General features: G+C 40.2%; 1 protein-coding gene across 1 annotated transcript in view; it reads right to left on the minus strand.

Annotated features, from left to right (window-relative positions):
* Positions 1–20,213, minus strand: part of SLC2A13 (solute carrier family 2 member 13) — a 322,896-nt gene that overhangs the window by 150,900 nt on the left and 151,783 nt on the right. The window contains exon 4 of the mRNA XM_048836305.2: positions 5,788–5,896. Coding sequence (XP_048692262.1) covers positions 5,788–5,896 — 109 coding nt within the window. The remainder of the gene's footprint in view (positions 1–5,787; positions 5,897–20,213) is intronic.

Below are 20,213 nucleotides of genomic sequence, written 5' to 3' on the forward strand. Positions count from 1 at the left end.
CAGTCTGGCTGGTGGGTCTGCTGCAAAAAGCGAGGCAACATGGAGTGTAGTGAAGTTATGTTATGCACGCTAGACAAATTTTTAAAAACCGCCCATAACTAAGTGATTTAAAAAAAAATAGTAAACTATTGAAGTCCCAGTGTTACTCTCCAATTACATCTTGAACTGTTGCAAACGTGATACAGCCCCTCTAAGTCTGCTGCAGCTACTGGAGAACATGGCCTTTTCAGAAAACAATCCTGTTTTTTTTTTTCCCCCCCAAGAGGATAGGTGAGGGTTGGTTGTAAATGTTTTACTTTAAAAATATTCCTAATTGAAGATTATTAATTGGGTATAAACATTATTAGGATCATCAGTAAATTTCCACAGTGTCTTTAATAAATGTTTATCTGTACCATTACTCTGTGGACTGTCAGTCCAGTGTTTTATTTTTGAAGATAAATGGATATTAGAAGTAGTATTTCTTCACCCTTCCTCCTCCTACTGTAATGGAAGTCAGTTGTATACTCTTACCAAGTTAGCTACAATACTAGCAAATGCATTAGTAGAGGAAGCTTGCTTTCCCTCTGTTTGGATATAGTCATGTGAGTGGATGAGCACCTTCAACATCCCATTTAAGTTAACAGAAGCTGAGGGCTCACAGAACCTCACGTGATCAGACCCTATAACTGCAGTAGAGTGCATTGCAGAAGAGACTATTAAACCTGTCGAGAAATGCTTTTCTTTATTTTATTAGATGTGTGTTAGACTTTTCTCCAATACCTACTCATCTTCAAAAGCATCCTGGCCTCATTCCCATCTCTCTCAAAATCTATGTCTTCTATGCAGTTTCTATTCTCTCTTTCATTTATACTCAGTGTGATATTTGTTCGCTTTTCATTTTCTTTTTAAATATTTCTAACTTTCCTTCGGTGTCTCTGTTTCTAAAACCTGTTTCTCTTTTTCCCCTCTTTTGTCTTTTCCATTTTTATCTCTTATTCTTAACTGCCTTATTTGACTCTGTTTTTCTTCTCTCTTTTTCTGTTGAGCTTTTCTTTCTTTGTTGTATTTTTTACTCTCTTGTTATATTTCTTGCCAGCTGGAAATTGATGCTTGTTTTTGTGATTTCATTTCTTGTTCTCTTGGTATTTTTCTTTAATCAGTGCAAGCTTATTACGGACTGAAGATGTCTATGGACCAAGTCCAGACATAGATGTATTATGTATAATAGTTACATTTAATTTATTTGTTGGAAGGAGGTTGGGCACAAAAATACTTAATTAAATGAAGACAAGTGGCATGTTTATTAATTTGGACTAATAAAGATCAAACAGGCTTATGAAAATCCAAGGTAAAGTGGTAAAGAAACACAGAAGGACTTAAGCTCTGTTTGTTCAAATGGCTATTAGAAAAATTTATGAAACTGAAAAATACAATGTGGTTTAAGATGAAATCAAACAGCTCCTTGGCATTACATTTAAATTTCCATCTGGAAAACAAAATATTTTGTTTAGGCTTTATCTGGTCTGGTGCTCTCAAAATGTATCTTGTGGGGATAAGAGGAGAATCGAGATGAACCACTTGCCTCTAAAATACTAGATCAGAAATCAGGGCATTCCAGGACTAGAGTCTGTAAAATCTTCAAATATGTCTAAATCCCAAAAGGACTCTTTTGCAACAATATATCCTATGGTATCGGTCTCCTTGTCCCCTAAAAAGAACTTTTGGTCCTTGACATTTACTTTTCTAGTGACCAAATTCAGCATTCCAAAATTTACTCCACTCTGATTGAATCATTTGTCTGCTTAGACAGTCCGCTTTTTTGTTCCCGTTTTAGATCCATTTCCTTAATGGAGAGAACATTGTTCTGCACTCAGCTCTCACAGTTTCATGGTATGTCCACACTGCAATGAGACACCTGAGGCTGGCCCAGGCCAGGTGACTCAGGCTAAGACTCTATTTAATTGCAATATAGATGTTTGGGCTTGGGTTGGAGCCCGGGATCTCCAGCCCTGAAAGATGGGAGAGTCTCAGAGCTCAAGCTGCAGCCTGAGCCCAGAAGTCTATACTGCAATTAACCAGCCCTGCAGCCTGAGCACCACAAGCCCAAATCAGCTGACATGGACCAGCTACGAGTTTTTAACTGCAGTGCAGACATACCCACAACGGCTTTCTGCTTATGCTTGCAGTTCTTGTCTGTCTGTGCAGCCGGATATGCTGCAGGAGTTTTGCTATCTGATACATGTAGATGTCATATGAACCTCTTTTTATATATGCTGTCAAACACGTCCATTTTACTATAGAATTTCTTAGCGAGAACAGAGTCATTGGCAATTTTCACACGAGCCCATTTATCCCTTCCCTTTCTATTCCTCACCAAAAAGCAGCCTACTGAAAGTGACCATTTCTCTCCTGTAGCTATTATTGGGTTCTCCAAGTAAATTAGTTGGTTTTTTAAATTGGAAAATATATAGCAGAGTCCTAAACCTTTCAGCACCAAACCACTACAATACTTGTTGTTTGTATGTGTTTTTTAAATATGTGTTTTTCAGAGTTCTCCTATTGTCCATTAGTCCTGGAACGCTCAACAACTCCACAAGATCTGTTTTGAAAGTAATCTTTCAGAACGTTTTCACAAGGTCTAATGAGCCTGGCAATTTTTTTCCTGCTTCCTAATCACCCAGTCTTTCTGATTCAAAACTTTTGTTTCTTTTACAGACACAGTAGTATACTTTTCAGTGCAAACACAGATATACGGAAGAGTGGTTATTATACTATTCCTCCAGCTTCTGCGCCTCTAAAATACAGTATTTTGAATTCACCTATTATCATTAATTTATCAGTAAACTACTAACTTTTTAGAAAAAAATTACAAGGCTTCTGGAGCTTTGTCTTCTTAAAAGGAGACACAGCTATACTGAATCTGTCATCTGACAAATGGTGTAAAGTCTCCAGCCAGAAGACTAGAACACAGTATACACTGCCATGAATGCTGCTACATTAAATCAACTGGTAAAAGAGTGCTCTGGCACTTCCGAGAAGGTGAAAAGCCAGCTTAACAGGCTACATGGAGATCTCTGCAGGGTAAGGGAAGCCCAGATAGCAATGAGCCAGAATTGTCAGCCCCTCTCCCCCCACAATAGAGGATGCTGAGGGATGGGAACATGCCAGAGTACTGCTGTGCTATGGTGAACCTCATCTGACAAAACAGCCTCATTGGGGCCCATTACCAGCCAAGGCAACTTCGAGGAGCACTAAGAAATAAAACCATCTTTGTTCCTCCAACCCTTCTGGCTGACTGCCACTTGCCACAGCTGCGGTAGTAGGTGTTTGTGAAACTAATATTAGGTCTGTTATAATTCCTTTCTAACTGGAACTATCGCTAAGTCACTTAGTGGAATATATCTAGGTTTACAAGAAGGTTTTACTATCATTATTAACTGTTTGTGTTGTATGTCTACCGTCCCAATCAGGAACAAAGGCCTCATTGTGTTAGTGCTGTATGAACTTATGGTGAGAGACAATCCTTGCCCCCGTGAGCATACAATCTAATTTGAGATCAAACACAAAAAGAGTGCAAACAGCAAATAAAAAGGTTAGGAGGAGGATAACAATGAAAATAAGACCATGCAGTTACATAGATAGCTACTGCACAGACAGACAGTTCTTGAAGGTAACAATTTTTTAAAAAGAAAATTAAAAACTGTTATCCCCAATTTATTGTGCAACCAAACCATCAACAGATGTCCAATGTCCTGTATAAAGAAACTGCTTTCATGGGGAAATGTTCACGTAGCTTGCAAAATTTGTGAAATGAAAAGGGAAATCAACTATCCTGATTTTTTAAAAAAATGCTGGATACTGTAAATGATTATACGCTATTCTTTTATCAACACTTTTTAATGTGTTTATTAAAGGCATCTTTCTATGCAAAGTCTATAAAGTCCAGCTATATTGTATAGCAGTAATTTCTTCCACTCACACACTCACTATCAAATTAGGTCAATTACAAGCTGATTGTAAAAGCTATTGCATGGTAAAATGTTTGATCTGAACACATCTGCAATTTAGAATAAGCAAAGTAAGCTACTATAGATCTTATGCCATTTCAATATATTTCTGCTGTAATGAAGTTTTGGATCTGTTGCAAATAAAATGATTCTCAAAAATCAAAAGTTTAACCATTTAACATTATATCCTGACACCGTATTCATGTGAACATTTTAAAGTATTATTCACGAATATATTCCGTATGCCCTTTTGCTCCTTCTTACCAGAATCTTGAAAGTTATAGTGCAGTTTAAAAAAAAATCAAAGCGTATGCTTAATAAACTAGAAATGGGCTGAACACACCATGGTCCCCTTCATAAACAAAATGATATAGACAATTCACATATTAACATTCACATTTCTCTCCTTTACATTTCTAATATTCTGTCATATCCATTACGCAGTCCAGTTACACTCTACCCTTCCTATTATGGCCCCTGTATTTCTTTGATTATAATCACGCTTCTTTCTCTAGGTCAGGTCATAGGAGCATGTTCTTAGCAAGATGTGCAGACAGAACTCAAAACACTAATGAGTTACACATATTAAGTAGAGGATACACGCCACATTTTTATTTTCCCTTCTACAGGAGAAGAAACTGCCACTCTCATTGTAACTGTGGGTCTTCCAGATGACTGCCTTCATGAATCCACACTGCAGACAATGCTCAAACCTTGGGTGTGTGAGCTCAGTCTATTTCATCTAACCTGACAGCTCAAAGCAAAGGTTTCAAGGAGAGTATAAACTGACCTCTCAAATGAGTCTATTTTGTCTAAATTATACAGCATTATGAAGAACTGCTGGCTTCTGGGACAGTGAGTCAGCCAAACCCTCTCTCTCTTACAGTATTCCAAGGTGATGACAGTTTTCCACCTATACAAATACTGAGTTACTCATTTTCTAAGCTTACTGTTGTGCCAGAAGTTGAATCTTAAAAGCAGCTGCAGTACTATTAAGGCAGAAATGGACCATGATAATCATTTGTGACAATCTGTTGATGCAAAAGAGCATGAGGTTACTCTTCAGATTTTTCATGACAGTGAGAGTATCATGCATGGGTGTGTATGTTACAATGCATATTGTTTTTCAGTATGTGTTGGAGAAGGAAAGGAAAATGTTAGGAAGTGCTGGAGTGTCTTATCTCCAGAAATGTAGGTGTGTAGATGATGCGAAGGCAGCAAGGAATGCTGGAGACTTGCCCCTTAAATTATTTTCATGCTCCCAAAGATGTGAATTGATGGGGGGTGTCCTGACGCAACTTGCCCAGTCAAACCAAATGAAGTTTTTGTTTGTCCTAATATTACACATAGATGTCTTTGAGGTAAAAATAAGGTAAAGATTCTGCAAATAGAACATTGTTAGCAATTTGTTGATGCTTAGGCTGGAGTAGAGTCCAGCCCAGTCAACCAGAGCAGTATGGGGTCTGCAATAGAGAGAGTAGTAAAGTGCACAGTAATAAAATCCAATAAAGTACATGAGACTGATTATGGCATATAGAAAATCTGTGCAGGACGTTTTACACCAACATCTTTCTGACCATAACCATGATGCAAAGAAATCAACATCTAATTTTAAATAATAGCTCACCATCATTAAATTATTGATACTCAAAATATGGTATACTTGTGATGTTCCATACATATAATATCCAATTTAATGATTCAGAACCCCATTAATATTCAGCCTAAAAGCCAAACGTTGAAAAACCTCATGAAATGTTATTCCAATATTTTATCAAAAGGATGAACAGATACTTACATGACTGTGTTAATGCCTGACAGTTGTTGGAACATCTGTAGACCACAACCCACAATTAAAGCTCTTCGAGTTGGAGAGTAGGTCAGCATTCTGCAAATCACAGGTCCAGCTTTAAAAACAGAAAAGCACAAAATGTATTATTATCCCACCAGTTCAGTACTCCCAGTTAGGACACACTTCCTCCTCATTTTCACCAAATTCAGAATATTTTGTTCATACTTAGTAGAATGCATAAAATGGGAAACTAGACCAAATAGGAGACTTTCAGGGGTCTAAGGCCCAAAATGCAACTATTTTTTTTTAAAAAATTCAGTTATAAACCAATAAATCTTGTTGATTACAAGAGGTTCATTTAATAAAAAGGCTTATGCAAATTTAGATTACCAACATCTGCTGATATTAACACAGACCATGAAACTAAATGAGTATGCTCTGCCACTGTTCGTATTCATATTTTGCAATCAAAATGCATCTCCAAATCCCATTGACTTCATTTGTCTAGTGATTGCAGGTGAGGATGTGTTTAGGAACTCACTGGGTTTCTGCTCTCCAGCAGAAGGAGCACAAGTTAATTCACAAAAACTTTCCCACACTTCTCTAGCATCCTTCATATGTGGAACGGTAAAAGAGGAGCAAATGATTTAGTCAAAGTAACTTTGTGCTCCATAAGGAGGACAGAAACATGTCTGCCAAACAGAAAACTGTTCTTTCCCTGACAAGTTTAATTTTAAAGTGTAAGTGTCCTAAAAACAATGTGATAAAGAAAGCTATAACATGAAAACAAACAAAAAAGACAAGGAGTACTTGTGGCACCTTAGAGACTAACCAATTTATTTGAGCATAAGCTTTCGTGAGCTACAGCTCACTTCATCGGATGCATACTGTGGAAAATACAGAAGATGTTTTTATACATACAAACCATGAAAAAATAGGTGTTTACCACTACAAAAGGTTTTCTCTCCCTCCACCCCACTCTCCTGCTGGTAATAGCTTATCTAAAGTGATCACTCTCCTTACAATGTGTATGATAATCAAGGTGGGCCATTTCCAGCACAAAGCCAGAAGAGTTCCCAGAAGTCACCTACTACAGGACAGGCCTAACAAAGAAAAGAACAGAACGCCACTAGCCGTCACCTTCAGCCCCCAACTAAAACCCCTCCAATGCATTATTAAGGATCTACAACCTATCCTGAAGGATGACCCAACACGCTCACAAATCTTGGGAGACAGGCCAGTCCTTGCCTACAGACAGCCCCCCAACCTGAAGCAAATACTCACCAGCAACCACATACCACACAACAGAACCACTAACCCAGGAACCTATCCTTGCAACAAAGCCCGTTGCCAACTGTGCCCACATATCTATTCAGGGGACACCATCACAGGGCCTAATCACATCAGCCACACTATCAGAGGCTCGTTCACCTACACATCTACCAATGTGATATATGCCATCATGTGCCAGCAATGCCCCTCTGCCATGTACATTGGTCAAACTGGACAGTCTCTACGTAAAAGAATAAATGGACACAAATCAGATGTCAAGAATTATAGCATTCATAAACCAGTCGGAGAACACTTCAATCTCTCTGGTCACGCGATTACAGACATGAAAGTTGAGATATTACAACAGAAAAACTTCAAAACCAGACTCCAGTGAGAGACTCTTGAATTGGAATTAATTTGCCAATTGGATACAATTAACTTAGGCTTGAATAGAGACTGGGAGTGGCTAAGTCATTATGTAAGGTAACCTATTTCCCCTCGTTTTTCCTACCTACACCCCCTCTCCCCCCGTTCCTCAGATGTTCTTGTTAAACCCTGGATTTGTGCTGGAAATGGCCCAACTTGATTATCATACACATTGTAAGGAGAGTGATCACTTTAGATAAGCTATTACGAGCAGGAGAGTGGGGTGGGGGGAGAGAAAACCTTTTATAGTGGTAAACACCCATTTTTTCATGGTTTGTATGTATAAGAACATCTTCTGTATTTTCCACAGTATGTATCCAATGAAGTGAGCTGTAGCGCACGAAAGCTTATGCTCAAATAAATTGGTTAGTCTCTTAGGTGCCACAAGTCCTCCTTTTCTTTTTGCGAATACAGACTAACACGGCTGTTACTCTGAAACCAAACAAAAAAAGAGTGTATAATACTTGATTCCATTTGTTAACAGAATGAGTTTGTGCCCGTAATGCCATTAAACAGAATATATTCTGATCCTAATTATATTTTACACATATACATTATATATGGTATACCTACATACAGCACCTAATAAAAAATTAAGATAGGCATAAGAATCAAAATGGATTCAATCAAAGGAATAATACACAAAAAGCTCAACAAAAATAATCAGTTCTGACATACTCAAGGTTCTAAGCTTCATAGGTTTATTTCTACATTTTCCTCACTGTGTCTCCTCGAAATGTTGCTCTTGATTAACAATTAACATGAACTGTGGAAATCTCTTGTGAAATGAACGGCTTTTAACTAACAAAGTAAAAAAATTTCAATACACTGATATAAATATAGTTCCGATTCAGGGAAGCTGGATATTTGTAAGTAGTTTCAACAACTGAATTATGAAACAAGTTCAAAGAGAATCTCTTATTAAAAGCTGGTCAAACCTGTCTAGGCAAGAGCCACTTTCAACAACTTTAAAAATAATATTTTTTTTGTTGACACCCCACTTGTAGTCATCAACCAACTACCTCTACATCATTAAAAGAAGAAGATTCATGGTCCAGCGTAGGAGAAAACAAAATTTACAGAATTAATGAAAAGACACTAAAATAGAAGGCTAACAAGAGCTCAAGTCTTACCTTCCTAGATACCTTTAAAATGTTTCATCAGATAAATTCAGTAAATTTGTTTGTAATTTTTCATGTTTTTGACCTAGAGTCACAAATATGACATCCAAATTATCATTCTGCTTTTGCAGCTATGCTGAAGATAGAAGGTTTATCACAAATCTGTGCCAGGGCAATTGCACATCTGATTAGATATAAACAAAATTAAAGATTTTCCTTTCATAAAATTCATAGCTTTTGGCAAAATAAACCAATAAAGTGACTGAATAAATAAAATGCATCATTAATCTCAGTATTACAGAAGCTTTGCAAACCTAAGACAATCCAAAGAAACAAATTCACTGAGCATCTGTAAAACAGATGCTTTTAAAAAGATATTGAGTGTGATTCTGATTCTTATGTTATTTAAAACCAACTGGCTTTAATTGTTTTCAGTATTTTGCATTGTGTATGTCTCCTGCCAGCAAAATAAAAGGTGCTCTTGAACAGTACCAGCCAGCAATTTACTAGAATACTTTTCAGATAAGATGTACAATATTAAATAGTAGAGAGGAGATGTCCCTGGGTGGGGGGGGGGGGGGGGAAGAGGTGGGCTGCATCTGTCTATTAACAGCATGGTCTCACTTCAGGCAAACAAGTTTGTAAATATTCATGTCAAGGTGTTTCAGAGTCAGATATCATTAGTAAGGACAATACTAGACTTCTGCCATGAGAAAAAGTCCAGACACAGAGAAGAAACATTTAATGTTTCTGAGGAAACACTCTGCTTAATTGATTAAATGAAAGAATCCTATACTGACTTTAGATCTTCATGCAAATACGACCTCTGCTAAAATGGAATTGGCTGAACTTATTTAGAGTGATGGTCTCAGATAAGTGAGAGACTGATGAAGAAAAAAGGATGATGGCATCATCAGAAATCAAGTCACTAGCTAGGACATCACAGGAAGTAAAAATGTACCACATATGATGTTATGACCTAAATACTTGCCCTTCCAGGGTCTGACCTACCGCCTTCTGCTCCAACCACCAACTGAAGGCTCATCTTATCTACAGAGATTGCGGTGTTTGGCCTGGAACCCCTAAACCAATGACTGATAAATACTGCCACCCCAAAAATGACAAAGAAACACAACTACAAGCATGAAAAATCTGTGAGAGAGAGACAGAGAGAGGAGAAGGGGGATTTCAAAATACATACAAAGAGATCTATAAAGGAAAAATGGATGTTTGTGGAAAAGTCCTCTTAGAATTTAAGTGGTCACCAAAAACATCTCAACGTTTTTTTAATTAGAAGGAGACGCTTCCCAAATTGTTCAGATCTTCCTGAGGCCCTTCTTACCTACAGAGGGAAATCTGAAGGATTTGGTATGTGGCTCAGAACCCATAAACCAATGACTTATATGTGGCACCCCCCTTTAGAAGTGAAAAAGAACGGCATCTAAAATAGTGAAATTGTGGTGTAAGTTTTAGGCATAAAAATAGGAGATGGCAGAGTTAAGATGACTACCCACAAGTGGGGGCTAAATTAAGGTTGCACAGGCATTATGATAGTCTTTAATTACATGATCATAAACTAGATGCCCCAAATGGACCTGCTCTGGAGATGAATCAGGGTTGTGTAGTGAAGGAGATCTGTCTATAGCTCCCCTGCTTCATTTGTTACAGAAGTTAGATGGTACTGAGTGAATGGGACAGGGGAGAAAAAAAGATGGTTTCATGTTTACAGCAAGTTGAATACTGCCCTAGAAAACTGGATTCTATACCTGGCTCTGCCAAAGAGTTCCTATGCAATTCTAGGCAAGTCATTTAAATCAGACATTTCACAGGTGGTCACTAACTATGTTGCTCCTCCAGATGAATGAATTGAGATTCTAGAGTCCAATCTGCAGAAGTGCTGGGTTCTCAGCTGTAGTTAATGGGAGTTGGGCTTTTACTATAGAAGAGTTATAAAATGCTAAGTACATTGAAATACCTGGATCTAGTTGTCTCAAATTGATCACCCAAAATTAGTGAATACTTTTGACCTTAATCTCTGTGGCTCAGTTCCCCATCTGTAAAATGGAGATAATAATACCTTCTCATCTCAAATTCATTGATATTTGTGATTCGCTGACGATGAGCACCATAGCAAAGCCCAAGAAGAAATTCATCATTCTGTCTTCACAGCAGTGTTTGAAAGTGTGCAATAAATAAGGTATGCGGACTTCCACTGAACAATGAGAGAACAAAATAACATGACCACTGTCCATCCTGTCCACACAATGCAATCATCTAATGACTGCATCACAATGCATATGCACAAGGGGGCTGAAATAAGAAAGCACAGACAACCTTAATTCTGGCATTTCGTGACTTTGGAGTGCTTGATTTCACAACTTTAACAATATTAAATGCAGTTGTGTGTGTGTGTAAATTTGTAGGCTTTTCAAAGAGAAAACAGAAAAAAAAATTCCACCACATGGCATCAGATTGACACCCTAATGGTTTATCAGCAGTAGTGGAAACATTAGCTTCACCACATAGACCTCTTTCACTTGAGGTAGGGGAGTGACTGACAGCAGTACCAGGTTCTCAGTCTCCGTGGGACCAGCACTGGAGGGGGAGGGGACACACACTTTGCCAATGGGTTTTGCAGCTATTTGTTGACAGCAGAGGAATGGTGAGATTCAGGAATCTTGGGTTCCTTTCCAATCTCTGGAGAGGCGTGTGCTCTAGTGGTCACAGACACTTCAGCCTGTTCTTCCCAAGCTTGACCCTCTTTGCCCCATCCTTTCCCACCTATTTCTGTTCCAATCCTGTCCCTTCCCTACGCAGCTCCTGAACCCAGTCCTGGTCTCCTTGCCCAGCCATTCCTAGTCTCCCCCTGTGAACTTCCCTGTCCCAGTCTCCCCCAACATCTAGTCCTCTCCACACTCCCAGTCTTCCTGCCCAAGCTTTTCATCCAATCTCTCTTCTCCCCTAGGTCCTTGTACAAATCTTTTTGCTCTGTCAGTCCGTTTCCCCCACAACCATCTTCAATCCTCATCAGATCTGTCTCCCCTCCCCCTCACTTTTTTCACCCACTGGTTTTCAGTCCTACTCTCCTTATCCAGCCAGTTCCAGTCACTCTTCAACACCAAATCCCCATCCCAGTTTCCCTCTCCCCACTACCAGCCTCCAGTCAAAGTCTTCCCCACACGCAACTTCTTTGTTCCAATCTACTCTTGCAAGTCCATCTTTTCTCACCCTCTGCATTTAATTTAGACAACTTCCTCCTCTGTGCTGCCCAGGCTTAGCATGGTGGGCATTTGGAGCACAGGAGAGAGACTCCCTCTTTTCAGTTCTGGTGCCTGGATCTCGACCCAGACCTGACACAGTCCTCTAAGGATAGCCCATAGCAGCAATTGTAAGAAAAGTCTTCCTCAGCCCTGGGCTGGAGCATGCCCAGTGCACATGGAAACTTCAGAGATTTTAGCTCTTCTACCCTTCTACTGAGCATGCAAACTGATTTTTGAAAGTCTTATAACTGGGCCAAATTTCAGTTGATTTTCATAGGGACAGCAAGGCATCCCTGAAACAAGAGCCATGCCCCTGGCTAATTTCAGTTCCCTTTTCCAAACATGGAGTCACTAGAGATTTTCAAAGAAAAGGTCACCAGAATTTTTTAGTGCAGGCAAAACTCTGTATTTTTCCCTAAGCTCCTCCCATCACCAACTGCCAATTAAATCACATTGGGGTGTTTTGCGTTAATACTTAAATTCTAAGAATTTTTTTTATAAACTTTCCTTTTTAACTTTACAGAACCTCTCTCTCACACACCCAGCTTTTTATGCTTTTAGCTGTGTTTCTTCATCATTTGCATCAGTCATTATCAGTCACTGGTTTAAAGGGTACTACTGGTTTCCCTCCCAAAGTGAGGAAGGCACTGGGGAGGTAAAAGGGGCTTGGTTAGGCCCCTCTTTAATTAATCATGTGGGAAAACACATTGGGTCATTTTAGTTAACTTTTGGATTTACTAACAAGTAAAGTTGTTGGTTTAGGGTTGTGGGCTACATCCTGCATCTTACTTCCTTCTCTTTTTCAGTAAGGAGACCCTTAAAGAGCTGATAGGGTATTGTTCAGGGTCTCCCTTACCCCAGTGTTTTTGTACTTCATGTGACAATTCCCCTAAGCCAATCTGATTTCTTACGGTGATTATGTAAAGTACGGAAATTTGTGAGTATTCTGCCTGGTCACAAGAATGTAGAGGCAGAGCAGAAAGACAACAAAACATGGCTGTGATTACAACCAGAGTGGGCCATCAAATAACAAATGAGAAGCTGGAAACCTGATAGTCACTTAACATCATGATTTTGGAAGACACAATTTATTCAAGATCAAGACAAAAGTTACAACAATCTCAGTTTTCAGCCCTGGAAGCATCCTAACAGAAGGAGAGGTATCAGGGAGCCATGGAGAAAAGGGGGCTGAGAAGGTCAAAAATATTTTCAATGAATGATTTTTCAAGTAAAACCAAAAAGTGGAAGGTTGCTGTGTTGCCAACTCTAGCAATTTTATCTTGAGTCTCACAGTACTTGATGTTTCACTTAAAGCTCCTGGAGACACAGGATTATGTGAGACTCAGCTTTAAAAAAGTAAAAATAAAAGCTTCTAGACCTCATGACTGTGGAGAAAAGTTTGAAAATGTGACCCATGCGCACCCTACAGACTCAAAGACCAGAAAGCAAAAAAAACTCTCCCAAATTATTCTTATTTTAATCTCATGATTTTTAAGATAATCTCATGGTTTTGCGGGGCCTGCATGAGTTTTGAACATTTAGAGCTGGCATAGAGTGTATATTTGGGTGAATTTTTGGATATTTTCTCTGCCTTTTTCTCATACCCTTGTAGAAAGAAAACAATCGAAAATCCACCAGCAGCAACCTGGTGTGTGGGAACCTGAGGATCCTCAGACCACTATCTTATTAGTATTGTCCCTGACAAAATTTCACACTATCTGGCAACTATCATAGGAGACTGGGCAATGCAAAGTTATTAGCAGAGTCTTCATCCGTCTCTTGCCAAGTAATTTAGGCAGCACCTTGTAGCAACAGCTTAAAAAATGGAAGCCTGCATCAACATTACTCTGCAGTTACTGAGAAGGAATATTTCCAAGGAAGCAAGGGCGTGGAACAGTAAGATAGCCACCTCTCAGTTGTTTAACATAAATAATCTCAACTTGTAGAGTTGTTCCTCTGACCAAATCTTATGACACCAAACCATGTCCTTTCTTCTATCTATATAGAGCAATACAGGAATTATCCTATCCAGAGACATACGGCAAGAAGGAAAATGCTTTTCTCTCTCTCTCTTTCCTAGCTACTGAGGATGGAAGACAGGTGTGTGTTTGTCTCTTTTTTTGCTCCTCCCCACATAAAACAATTGCTATTACCCCATTTCCTGTGGCAGCTTCCACACCCTCTTCTCCAGCATCATCAGCTCTGCTGTTCATGCTTTTTACCAGGTACCCAGTGCTCTGCTCCCTAGCCTCCCCTACTACACAACAGCTAGAGAAGGTGAGAACACCCATAACTACCACTCTGAGCTCAACACGAGGCATACATGCTCAACCAGAACTTGCTGTGCACTGCTGTAGTTTCCAAAGTACATGTGTTAGAGATAAGAACATAAGAAAGGCCATACTGGGTCAGACCAAAAGTCCATCCAGACCAGTATCCTGTCTGCTGACAGTGGCCAATGCCAGGTGCCCCAGAGGAAGTGAACCGAACAGGTAATGATCAAGTGATCCCTCTCCTGCCATCTATCTATACCCTCTGACAAACAGAAGCTAGGGACACCATTCCTTACCCATCCTGGCTAATAGCCATTAATGGACTTAACCTCCATGAATTTATCCAGTTCTCTTGTAAACCCTGTTATAGTCCTAGCCTTCACAACCTCCTCAGGCAAGGAGTTCCACAGGTTGACTATGCGCTGTGTGAAGAAGAACTTCCTTTTATTTGTTTTAAACCTGCTGCCCATTAATTTCATTTGGTGGCCCCTAGTTCTTATATTATGGGAACAAGTAAATAACTTTTCCTTATTCACTTTCTCCACACCACTCATGATTTTATATACCTCTATCATATCCCTCCTTAGTCTCCTCTTTTCCAAGCTGAAAATTCCTGGCCTCTTTAATCTCTCCTCATATGGGACCTGTTCCAAATCCCTAATCATTTTAGTTGCCCTTCTCTGAACCTTTTCTAATGCCAGTATATCTTTTTTGAGATGAGGAGACCACATCTGTATGCCGTACTCAAGATGTGGGTGTACCACGGATTTATATAAAGGCAATAAGATATTTTCCATCTTATTCTCTATCCCCTTTTAATGATTCCTAACATCCCGTTTGCTTTTCTGACTGCCGCTGAGCACTGCATGGACGTCTTCAGAGAACTATCCACGATGACTCCAAGATCTCTTTCCTGATTAGCTGTAGCTAAATTAGCCCCCATCATATTGTATGTATAGTTGGGGTTATTTTTTCCAATGTGCATTACTTTACATTTATCCACATTAAATTTCATTTGCCATTTTGTTGCCCAATCACTTAGTTTTGTGAGATTTTTTAAAGTTCTTCACAGTCTGCTTTGGTCTTAACTATCTTGAGCAGTTTAGAATCATCTGCAAACTTTGCCACCTCACTGTTTACCCCTTTCTCCAGACATTTATGAATAAGTTGAATAGGATTGGTCCTATGATTGAACCTTGGGGAACATCACTAGTTACCCCTCTCCATTCTGAAAATTTACCATTTATTCCTACCCTAACAGTCAGCACTGTTGCCATACAATAGGTAAGAGAGGAATAAAATTAGAGGATCCCCAAACCACACCTTACCTCACAACAGAACAAGTAGGATGCAGTAAGGAACATCAATGTGCCAGAGGCCTCAGCCCATGTGAGGCCCTGCTCCAGCAGGAGGAGCTCCAAGAGAAACCTTAGCGCCCCCAAGCTTCTTGCTCTTTAGTCAGGAGCAGCAGCAGGAGGCTGCCCTATCAGATTCCTTGTCACTGGACAGTCAGACTTGAACTCTGGTTATTTTCCACACGTTGATTGGTTGGGTGCAGTGACATCTTCCTGATCTTCTAACCTACATCCCTCAGCATCAGAGCCTTATTCCCCCTGGCCACACTGGTCCTCTCCACCCACCCCAGAGTTTCCCCCTCTCCCTCAATTGTCCTTCACTCTCCCCTCCCATTTTTTCCTTCACACTCATCCATCCCTATCATTCCCCTCATCTCCACCTTTACCCCACCATGCCCTCCCCTGTAAACAAAAATCACTCATGTTAAAACTTAAACCATGGAAGTACCAAGATGTGATACAAGCCTTGTGCTTATCACCTCCCTGACCACTTTGGTCTTTTTCCTTCACCCCTTTTCTCTGGTGTGATAAATTCAGGACAGACAGCTGCAAGAGCAGGGTAGAAAACAATCCCAGAAGGGTAAAAGACCCTCCTCCCTATCAACGGAGAAGGGGTGACTACAGGTCAATCAGATTCAGCTAAGAAGGGGTTACCAGAAATCAATTAGGATCAGATGAGAGGGAGTTACCTGAGAGCAATTAGGATCAGCTGATTCCAACTAAGGGCTGCATGAGACCTTTTTAAACCCTCCCCTATGGGAGGTGGGGGGGGAAGAGTAGTCAAGCTGCCAGTAGTTGAGGCACAGCAAGACAGCAAGCCTCACCAGGAGGGGAGGCTGCATTCCCTCTCCTAAGGGAGAAAAACAAGCCTAAAAGACTGGCTAAGAGAAGGAGCGGACTGCCCCTGTGCAGCCAAGAGGAACTGTTTTACACCAAGCCTGTCACGCCAAGGCTAAAAACAGTTGAGGCTGGTGAGACTGAGAAGGTGCCTTGCCACACTGGGCAGGGACAATCTTCTAGGCAGAAACTTTGCACACTTGGCACAACTGTATTTAAATAACAGCAAATACACCAGTTGTGTATTTACTGAGTTGGAGGATAACGTCACATTGCCCAGCTCAGAACTATTTTCTTCTAGGGAGTAGATGGTCAGGACGCAATTGGTCAGGTATGGAACAAAAACGTGGGGAGGCTGGCAGAACTCCAGAAACAAAACCCTGGGAAGGCTGGTAGACCTCCAGCAGCAAACAGATTTTTCTATTTTAATAGCGAGTTGGGTTGGCCTCCTGGGAATCCTGAAAACAAAGACACTTCATTTTGTCAGTGAAGAAAAAGAAAAAAAAAATCTATCCTTTGATAACATATTATTTGAGTTGAAGCTTTGTTCATGGAAAATCTAAAGCCATTGAGCACATCCACAAAGAAGGGGGCAGATGCATCTCTTAATAATGCTTTTAAGTAGGACAAGAAGTAGAATCAAGTAGGGAAACAAGACAGGGCAGAAATAAAGAAAAGAATATTTTGGCCTCATAGGACATTCTTTCTGGAAAGTACAAACTACTGTAATAAAAGCCTTCAAAACCACAGAAATAATGATGAAACAGACAGTGCACAGACAAAAGGGACAATTAAAATGATACCACAGGGAGCTGAGAGAAGTTGCTATGAGCGTGAAAAGGCAATGAACTGGACAGGTGAAAGCAGAGGCTTCTGTTTGTGATGCTAGCTTGTCAGCTCCTTCAGAGACAAGAGAGATGAACACCATAATATGGTAACTCTGTGAAATTTAATTTTTAAGACTACTGATAAACAACGTATAAACTATGTATATGTAACGCCAACAGACCCCAGTCGTCGGGATTGAACCTGAGACCTCTGGAGCTTCGTGCAGGAGTATCTATTGCATGAGCTAAAAGCCAACTGCCTATTAGTTAAGGCTGTAGAGCTGACTCATTTCTCATCTCTCTCTTCTACATGGTGTCAGTGCCACTAACTGGGACAGACCACCACATCAGGAGGTGTGTGGGTCACATGTGCACTTTCTACTTTCCTTATGGCTTTCCTAAATATCTTTTCATGAGGGAAAGAGTTATAAAAAAGACAAATTTAGCGTAGGAAAAGTTTATAATGTGATTTAAAAGAGACGATACTGAAGTATATCACGCACCATTTATCAGTATGTTGGAATTAAAAAATGTTTCTACTTCTGGACTTAAATGTAGTGAAGGAATTTGGGGAAAATCCCAAACAGATTGAATTTCATAATAGAGAGATGTTTTTAAATGACTTTTGAGATATTTCATATATACACCTCTATAATATGCTGTGCCCTGCTTCAGTGCAGGGATGGCTCTGGGGACATGAGTATTAGTACTAGGAAGTTCTTGTCAGCAAGTTAAAGAAGTATGGGCTGGATGATTGCACTATAAGGTGGGTAGAAAGTTGGCTAGATTGTCGGGCTCAACGGGTAGTGATCAATGGCTCCATGTCTAGTTGGCAGCCGGTGTCGAGTGGAGTGCCCCAGGGGTCGGTCCTGGGGCCGGTTTTGTTCAATATCTTCATTAATGATCTGGAGGATGGTGTGGATTGCACTCTCAGCAAATTTGCGGATGATACTAAACTGGGAGGAGTGGTAGATACGCTGGAGGGCAGGGATAGGATACAGAGGGACCTAGACAAAGTGGAGGATTGGGCCAAAAGAAATCTGATGAGGTTCAATAAGGGTAAGTGCAGGGTCCTGCACTTAGGACAGAAGAACCCAATGCACAGCTACAGACTAGGGACCGAATGGCTAGGCAGCAGTTCTGCAGAAAAGGACCTAGGGGTGACAGTGGACGAGAAGCTGGATATGAGTCAGCAGTGGGCCCTTGTTGCCAAGAAGGCCAATGGCATTTCGGGATGTATAAGTAGGGGCATAGTGAGCAGATCGAGGGATGTGATCGTCCCCCTCTATTCGACATTGGTGAGGCCTCATCTGGAGTACTGTGTCCAGTTTTGGGTCCCACACTACAAGAAGGATGTGGATAAATTGGAAAGAGTCCAGCGAAGGGCAACAAAAATGATTAGGAGACTGGAACACATGACTTATGAGGAGAGGCTGAGGGAACTGGGATTGTTTAGTCTGCGGAAGAGAAGAATGAGGGGGGATTTGATAGCTGCTTTCAACTACCTGAAAGGGGGTTCCAAAGAGGATGGATCTAGAGTGTTCTCAGTAGTAGCAGATGGCAGAATGAGGAGTAATGGTCTCAAGTTGCAGTGGGGGAGGTTTAGGTTGGATATTAGGAAAAACTTTTTCACTAGGAGGGTGGTGAAACACTGGAATGCGTTGCCTAGGGAGGTGGTGGAATCTCCTTCCTTAGAAGTTTTTAAGGTCAGGCTTGACAAAGCCCTGGCCGGGATGATTTAATTGGGGATGGGTCCTGCTTTTGAGCAGGGGGTTGGACTAGATGACCTACTGAGGTCCCTTCCAACCCTGATATTCTATGATTCTATGAAGTTGAGTATGTGTCAAAGTCCCTCCCAACCCCAATAAGCACTCTGCTCTCAATGGACCCTTTCAGTCTGGTTCTGCACTTCGTTTCTTACATTAGGCATTGTACTTAATTTTCTGAGCAATACATATTCTAACTTCTCATACTTTCCTTTGAATTTTACTGCAGAAATCGGCTCCCAGTACTGTTTTCAATTAATTTATTTTTGCCTGATGCTTTTCCAGCTGATGAAATGAAAGATGGATGCATACTCTTCAGACATAAGGATAGCTACACTTCAACCTCTGTTCCTCATTTCCAAATAGCTGTCCCCTCTTCCTGGTTACTTTAAATCACTACCCTGACTGCTTACAAGTATTTATTAATGATAAACCCAGTTTCCCTGAAAAGAGTTAAAATGGATGGAAATATTCCCAAACAAAAAAATCCAAAAGCAAAAATATTTAAACTACTCAAGTAGCCTAGAGCTCAGTGGAAGTCTGTATGGGATATGATTTGTTCTTAATTCTTTATTTGCTTCATTGGTGATACATTTAGTTTAAACTGGCTCCTAGGAAGTCTGGTTTGTCCTCCATGGAATTGTATGAGAGATTCCTATCAATTTTTTTTTCTCACTTGGTGTAAATCCATTCTGGAAAATGAAATACCATTAGCAGAGAGACACTGTTTTATTAAAAATGAAACAGACATAACATTACATTAAGTTAAAACTGAGGGTCATATCCAAGCATGGTAAAAAGTAACTGTTTAAATCAATGCAATTACAACATAGCTGATTGATTCCAAAATTAACGTACACACCAGGAAAGGGAAATTCAAAGTTAAACGTACTGTCTGCCTCAGTGCTTAACATCTGGTTTTCTAACACCAAACCAAGTCAACAATGGATCTACTAATGACACCCAGTATCACTAACAGCATGAGCCTCCAATGGGGTCAAAACTCAAGACCTTCACTGCTAAGACTTAAGCACATTCTTAAGTCCATCTTTATTGAGCCAAGCTCCTAAGTATGTATTTAATAATTGTAAGTACCACTGAAGTCAGTAGGACCCAAATACATACTTAAGAACTTTGCTGAACTGGGGCCCAGGAGCATAACCTCTATTGACTGAGCTAAAGTAGCAACTCCTCTAGCTGGCAGCTATAGCAGACTCAGATCCTCTTATGTGCACCACCAACTACAGGAGGACAAAGCCCCACATTCTCATAATGTAGGATATAGCAAATCAAAA

This window comes from Caretta caretta, chromosome 1 (assembly GCF_965140235.1).
Source record: "Caretta caretta isolate rCarCar2 chromosome 1, rCarCar1.hap1, whole genome shotgun sequence".
NCBI classification, from domain to species: domain Eukaryota; kingdom Metazoa; phylum Chordata; order Testudines; family Cheloniidae; genus Caretta; species Caretta caretta.